Source organism: Octopus bimaculoides, chromosome 12 (genome assembly GCF_001194135.2).
Source record: "Octopus bimaculoides isolate UCB-OBI-ISO-001 chromosome 12, ASM119413v2, whole genome shotgun sequence".
Lineage (NCBI taxonomy): Eukaryota > Metazoa > Mollusca > Cephalopoda > Octopoda > Octopodidae > Octopus > Octopus bimaculoides.
In genome coordinates this window covers 64694240-64702454 of record NC_068992.1, presented here as the reverse complement: position 1 = coordinate 64702454, position 8215 = coordinate 64694240, and the positions used below count along the sequence as shown (strand labels likewise).

The 8215-nt window shown below is 35.5% G+C and overlaps 1 protein-coding gene across 1 annotated transcript in view; it reads left to right on the top strand.

The window, feature by feature from the left end:
• LOC106884469 (uncharacterized) overlaps positions 1–8215 on the top strand; it is a 13351-nt gene that overhangs the window by 3102 nt on the left and 2034 nt on the right. Inside the window, exons 4-10 of the mRNA XM_014935870.2 lie at positions 519–606; positions 1123–1328; positions 1439–1538; positions 2764–2996; positions 4627–4720; positions 5598–5824; positions 6888–6987. Coding sequence (XP_014791356.1) covers positions 519–606; positions 1123–1328; positions 1439–1538; positions 2764–2996; positions 4627–4720; positions 5598–5824; positions 6888–6987 — 1048 coding nt within the window. The remainder of the gene's footprint in view (positions 1–518; positions 607–1122; positions 1329–1438; positions 1539–2763; positions 2997–4626; positions 4721–5597; positions 5825–6887; positions 6988–8215) is intronic.

Here is an 8215-nt window from a genome sequence, read left to right as displayed (position 1 = left end):
GGGGGGGGGGGGTCAAGAAGACCTTAGTGTAATGGTGAACAATGAATGGCATAAATAAATTATATTTACGCTAACTTTAGTTCCTCCGAGAAAACATCTGGAAATAACTTTTATTTCCCATTTCAACCCCCCAGCTGCATTTGAACTTTTGACTGAACCAACTATATTTCAACTCAAAACACTGTTGGGTGTATTCCACAATTTGCATAGTTCCATCCACCCTGTGCCGAATAGATCAACTGAAATTTTTAACACATATATTTTTGCTGTTTTCATTTGGTCTCGCTACAAATGTTTTACTGTCATTATCATCATCATCCCCATCATCATCATTATCGTCATCATCACTCTCACCATGGACATCCTCACCAACACAACCATCACCAACATCACCACCACTACCACCACCACCACTAACATCATCACCCCCTCACCTCCACCACCACCACCATCATCATTCCCAGCATCATCATCATGAAATTATTTTAAAATCCTTCACTGATGTACTTCTATTTTAGGCAATTGTCCAAAATCAGGATCTTCAGGAAGTGTATGGTGTTCTGTGCCAAACACCATGCAGCGGATCTGAATTGACATTAGCAAATTGTAAGATTTTGCCTCAGAACTGTTCTTCATTATTTGTTCTTTTACTGTTTTTTTTTTTTTCTCTCTTTTAATTCCTCAAGGAATTGTTTTCTTTTGTACAACCTCCACACCCTACAAAATGCACAAGGAAGCATAGTGACTGTAATATTAGTGAGCTCAACTGCAAAGATCAATATTATGAGTTCAAATCCTATTGTTGCCTTTCAATCCCCAGGAAAGACACATTATTCTACATTTAGTGGTACCTTCTCATATGTGTGACTATTTAAAGTTTTTAAAGCCTCTCCTTCTGTTGTTTGATATAGAAATCAATAAATCTAAATAAATTACAAATGAAAAGAAATGTAATAAATCTATGGTTGAAGAGCAGAAAAACTAAATGTTTTCCAATCATATTCTAAAGATTTGATTTTATATCCAACCTCCTTACAAGATGATGATTCTTTTATGTTTATTAATTTTGAAATTTTGTTGTCCCTGATGATGACACGTGTTTATTGTCTCTTACTTTTCTAGGGACACACTGGACCATTGAAGTTAAACGTGAGAAGGCATATGGCAATTATGAGCTTTTTTTAGAGTTAGCACCTTATGTTAAAATAAGAGTACCATTTAGAGAAAATTCTAAAACATCAAAAAAATCATTCTTTCTACCTATGGAAACATATACACCATTAAAAATAAAGTTATTGACAAAAGGAAAATTTAATCTGGACACAGATGTAAGTAAAACTCTTTATTATTACTGGATCCAGGACAAATGTGACACCTGTGTAAACCCATGTAATTCCTGGAGATGTAATTTTGTTTGTTTTTTGTTATTTTAATTTAGATCAAACTGAAGAATATGAAAACTTCCGAAACGTATTCCTGTATTTATCTTCATACTCCATTTTCTCACCTTTCTTACCATGAATGTTTATTGGTAAATGGTAAGTTGATAAAAAGTATTTCTCATATAATCTTAAAAGAAACAATGAAATAGTTCTGTCTTGTTACCTGTGTGGCTTTTACCAGATGTTATTGATAATAAAGAGAGGGAGCAGGATGAATTCTAAATGTTCCATGCTGTTGATGTTACTTTCAACAGATAAATCTTCCTGACACCAAATCCATTTCCCAAACCAAAGATCTAAAACTAAACACTACATTCTGCCATGATCAAGACCTTTGGCATTATGTTGTACTTGAGAAGAAGAACCATCAAGTCAAGTAAAATCACAGTCGTGGCACATACTGGTGTCACGCAAATGGCACCTGTGCCGGTGGGACATAAAAGCAACCATTAGACTCTTAGAGTGGTTAGCATTAGGAAAGGCATCCAGCTGCAGAAAACTATGCCAAATCAGACTGGAGTTTGGTGCAGCCTTCCATGTTACCAGCATGGACAATGGATGTTAAACAATGATGATGATGAAGTTTCAGCAGGCTTACAAAAGCCTTAGAATTAAGCCCTCCGTAGAGACCATTCGTATTGTAGCTGGGACACCTTGTAATTTTAGATCTTGGATGAATATTGTTTCATTAAATATTATTTTTACTCCCCCACTTTCTCTCTAAGAAATTATTCTCACTATTAAAAGGCAATTCTGATTTTATTTATATGAGATATTGCAGCTCTCACCTTTTACAAGTTCACATTTTGTTTGATTTACATACAAAACATACAATAAATTGTTACATATATATCGAAAGTGTTTAATGTTAGTAATAAATATTGTTAATGATAATTCTTTCTCCTATTCATTATTTAAATCATTGAATTTAATATGATTACAAATATTAACAGCTACCATTCATTTACTTCTGAACCATTTTGGTGCCAACCTGCCAAAGATGGCCCCTACTTCCCTAATATCAATTCTTTGTTTTAAAGTGGTCTACATGGAAAACCCTTCATTAAAATTCCAGAGTTATTTAATAAATGCTTCGTCATTCTCTAAATTAATTGAGACGAAGACATTGTATTTCAACAAAATTATTCCAAGAAATATTTCAGTCACCATCCTTTGAGGAATAGCTTGGATCTTAAAATGCCAAGTAATTCCAATTTTTCTTCTTTTCTTTCAGCACATTTCATTTGTTAATGTCTCACAACTACTCTACCATCTTTTTGACTGTTTGTTTTTTTATATTATTTTCTTCTTTCTTTTTTAGCTTCGATGTGGAAAGTAGAATTAACCTCACAACCCAGACAAATAAGTAAGATAATGTTAATAAAGGTAACTCTTGGAGTGTATGGCAGTGGAAGATATTCTTCACATCATGTAATATTAAGAAAGCTAGCGTACATTCCCACATTAGCTGGTTTTACCAATATTGGAAATATAAGAACAAATAAGGCTGATATATACTTCAATGACACCAACAACGCTTTTGACATTCTCAAAGTAAGAATTCTGTGTTTTTTATCTTTTCTGTTCTATTTTTGTGTCGTTATCAAAGTCCTGGTTGGGCTCGCTTGATTGGATCAAGAAAGAAAGACATTCCAGCCATGAACATCACCGAAAGGCTTTATTCAGTGTGTCCTTCTTCTCTAAGACAGTGGGATGTGATTTAAAAGAGATTTGGCACTTATTTCTAGCAAGTCAACCAGTCAGAGGTTTCCCACATTAAATGGAGTTATTCTCTGTATGTCACTGTGTACGTACTTGCACACATATGTGTGTGTATGCAAATGTACATTTGTGTTTTTCTGTTTATATATGTGTGTGTTGCTAGCATGGAAAGCGGACGTTAAACGATGATGATGATGATGATGATGATATATATATATATATATATGATTAATGAGAGAGATGGAAGATGTGAGGATTTTTATTGATCACTATATATGGCAGTAAAACATGGGCCATGACTGCTGAGGACATGTGTAAGCTCGCAAGAAATGAAGCCAGTATGCTCCACTGGATGTGTAATGTCAGTGTGCATACTCGACAGAGTGTAAGTGCCTTGAGAGAAAAGTTGGGCCTGAGAAGCATCAGTTGTGGTGTGCAAGAGAGACGATTGTGCTGGTATGGTCATGTGGTGAGAATGGATGAGGGTAGCTGTGTGAAAAAGTGCCACACCCTAGCAGTTGAGGGAACCTGTGGAAGAGGTAGACCCAAGAAGACCTGGGATTAGGTGGTGAAGCACGACCTTCGAACATTGGGCCTCACCGAGGCAATGACTTCTGACCGACACCTTTGGAAATGTGCTGTGCGTGAGAAGACCCGGCAAGCCAAGTGAGACCTAAATCCAAGGCCTCCGCCAGGGGAGTAGCCAGCCCACTTATGCGTACTTTTCCTTCATTGGACACTAAACTCCACTTGTGAAGACCTGTTGAGGCAAGTGAAATCGAAATCGAACTAAATTCGACGACTGGCACCCATGCTAACATCTCTTTCATTGGACACTAAACTCTGCTTGCGAAGACCTTTGGGGCAAGTGAAAGCAAAATCATGATGGCACCTGTGCCAGTGGATCGCTAAGAGCACCATCCGAGCGTGATCGTTGCCAGAGCAGCTGCCTGGCTTCCGTTCCAGTGGCACGTACATAGCACCATTTGTGCGTGATCATTACCAGCGTCGCCTTACTGGCACTTGTGCCGGTAGCACGTGAAAAGACATTCGAGCGAGGTCATTACCAGTGCCACTGGACTGACTCCTGTGCAGGTGGCACATAAAAGACACCATTTTGAGTGTGGCTGTTGCCAGTACTGCCTGACTAGCCTTCATGCCGTGGCACGTAAAAGCACCCACTACCCTCTCGGTGTGGTTGGTGTTAGGAAGGGCATCCAGCTGTAGAAACTCTGCCAAATCAGATTGGAGCCTGGTGTAGCCATCTGGTTCACCAGTCCTCAGTCAAATCGTCCAACCCATACTAGCATGGAAAGCGGACGTTAAACGAGGATGATGATTAATGATAAAAATGAAGTTCAAAATGACAAGGACTGCCCTTATATCAATGTAAGTGTTTGCATTAATTTAAATATATAATAAAAGTAATTAACTTAAAGTGAATTGTTTCATAATTTTTCAGCTTGCCCTGACAAGTATACTTACTGGAGAAGAATATGGTTGTACTAACCTATACAAGACAGTCTCAGCTAAATATTCATGCAAACTACTGCAAAGTAAGATTTTATTGAACAACGAAACCATTCACACACACCTATTAGTATGTTTGTATGGAAATATATATGTATGTGCGTATATGTATGTATATTCCTCATGTACACACAGTTTCATTCTTACATAACTAAAATAATTTTAAGATATATTGATTTTATAAATTACAATATTACTCCTCTTATAATAACTTTCTCATACCTCTGTTTATATTTTATCTAATATGAATAATATAATGCATCTAATAATAATAATCATAATTGATTCATTTGTATGCATATACATACACATATGCATGTACATTTATGTGTAGGTATATGTATTTATGTATATTTATGTATATGTATGTATATGTAAAATTATGTACATATGTGTGTATTTATATTTGTAACTTGACCCTATGTACTTTCTAAAATCTCTGACTAAGCCTAGAGAAACACCCAAGTACCTCAATTTCATCTACTAGTTACTTCAGTCCACTGGAGGGATAAAAGTAGAATGAGGTATTATTGCCTCTTGGTTGAAACAGCTGTAAGATATTATCCCAATTTCTATTGGTCTATGTTATATATTTTAATAATTACTAATATTTTATACTTTATATATTATATATGTAAAGCATTATATGTCATACATGTATGTATATTGTTATAATTGTCCTTTTAGTAAATAAATAAATTGACATAATATAATGTCTAAAAGTTGATAAATACCACCTATTTATCCCCTCCATTTTGTTATTGCTCTCTCCCTCCTTCTCTCTCTCTCTCTCTCTTTATATATATATATATATATATATATATATATATATATATATATATACATATATACACACACACACTCGCATACTGAGAAAATAATTCATTTTTTTCTTTATTGCAGGTAAAAATTGGTATCTGAGAATTAGTTCTCCTGAAGAACATGAGCAAACTTTCGCTGTAGAAATAATTCAAGACACACTATCTTCTTTCTCTAAAGGTTTAATTTGGCGAAATCACTGTGAACATAAATCTAACTGTGTTGATAATTTCCATTTGAAGACGTATGAAGATGATAAAGTAACAGGCTTAAAACTGCATTTTATGGATAAACCTTTCAAAATCAATGAAGTAAAAAAATATTTTATTAACCCATTTTAAAATATCCAATGATGTATGTTAGTGAATTTGAGATTTCAAAATGACTGGGTTCAAAATACTAGTAGAGCCAACTTGAAAATCTTTTCTGAAAATATTTATAGACCTTCCCCTCCACCACTAAATAACCCATCCTATTACCTTTCAAGTCTGGGTTGTCTTTTTTCACAACCTTGTGGTTAATTTTTTCTTTCTTCCCTCCTTTATTCCCCCAAACCTCCCATCTGATGATGATGATGATGATGATGGTGGCAGTTGTGGTGGTGGAGATGGTGATAATATTGATGATGAAGGTGTTACTTGTTTCAAAGTAAACTCTTCCTTCACAAAGTGTCACTTTTCACATAAATAATCAAAACTTCATCTCCAGTGCTGTTTAAGTCTCACTAGTTTAGTCCACCTTACTGTGAATAGGTACCCCTAAGTGCTACATCTTACCACTGTATGCAGTGGGAGCTGTGTATAATTGTTGACTGTTCTATTGCTCTGCACTGCTAAATCCATGTCCTACCATTAGTGTCGCATGGAGAGCCATTCTCTTAAATCTTATGCTCATCTACAGTTCTCTGGTGTTTTAACTCCCTGTTCAAAGAAGGATTTGGCCAAAACAGAGTAAGAATGGGTAGGTGTGTTCAGAACATAATAACTTTCTTTCTAATCGATGGATTTCAATGATACGAGTCATATCCTGTGCCACTAGTTTGTGTCCCTAGTGATGAGGTGCATTTTCAAGCGGTTCACGGATGAGTGGTTTACGACATTAAGAGTGAATTAGGATCAAAAATGCTAATCACATGTTTGATGGATATTTCTGAACAGGAGAAGAGTCAAGCAGTAGAATCTATATATTGAACTGATATAAATATTATTGGAGGGGGATGGAAAGAATTTAATGTCTCTCCCCTACAAAACGTAAAGACAAATAGAGAGTGCTAGGACGAATAAGATCAACACCTTAATAAAGAACTGAAGGAACTCAAAATCAATACTCAAACAGCTGAGTTGTGTAAATAATATTTCAAATCTATCATTTCAGATAAGTTTGAAGCATGGTGAGTCAGTGTATAAATTCAAAGCAACAAAAGAAAGCGGAACTGAGAATCACATGGTGATAGAATTTAGTCTAATAACAGAAGGTATGCGGTATACGGGAACATGTCTTGTTTAAATATTGTGAATTTTAAATGTCAGACATCAACATCAGTAGAAATGAAGGCACACATGCACACATACAGAGACAGACATACACACATATTTTCATCACATATACACAAACATCACATATACACAAACATAAAATGGTTGGGTGTATAATGTAGTGAACAGCCAACTGAGAAGAAATCCAGTTAGGAAGTGAATTCTTTGATAATGTCCCAGAATCCAGGATAAAATCATTTGAACTTTCCATTGCAGAGTTTCAGGTGATGGAATATTTAAGATTCATAGTGGATGGTGTGTGGGGTGGGAGAGTGGCAGAACAAACTGTCATGTTTCATAAGTTAAAATGATTTTAAAATCTTTAAGCTTGCATTTGTGTGTGTGTGTGTCCTACTGTTTCTTTCCCACACCTTGACTTGCCCCATGTGTTCACAACTGGGCTTCATTTCTTCATTTTAAGCTTTCAAGGCAGTACTCCCGCATGGCTGCAGTCCAATGATTGAAGCAAGTAAAAGAATTGTGCTATAATGAGGGAAGAAGTATAGTGATAGAAATTCTATTTCATTTTCTTGGCGGAGAAAAATCTTTTGTGAATATTGAGGTGGAGCTGGTATTTTTCATTTAGAAAACAACTTTTCAGGAAGGAAATGGTAAAAAATTCTTTAAAGCAAGTTGGAGTTCTTCATGTCATTGTTTTCTTGGTGTTCTGTCTTTTTATTAGACTGAAAAGAATATTTATTCCAGTCATTCCATTGCAATATGTCTGAGGAAAGATGGTAAATGGTTAACGAGCCAACTGTCACCCATATACAAATAGCTCGTGGTAACAGATACCATGATTTCATTAATTAACCATTTTCAGTGTTGATGAAGTCCTAAGAAAATGTAGACTCCTTTTGACTCTTGGACTCATCGATATATTCAGGACATGACAGCTGGAGTTAAATAGAAAGCTGTACCATTACTCAGCTGGTGCAAGTATGGAAAAAGGGAACATCCAAATGATGATGATGATGATGGTGTTGGTGATGGTGATGATGATATCTATTCATCATTTGATCTTGTCATCAGCTAGCTATGTCTTTTGTCCAAGAATTTCTTCTTGATTGAATGGTGCCACCAAGTTCATGGAGAAACAGCATCGGTCTTTCCAAGTCAATAATAATGTTTCAGTATTTCACAGATATTTTTTTTTTTTTTTTTTTT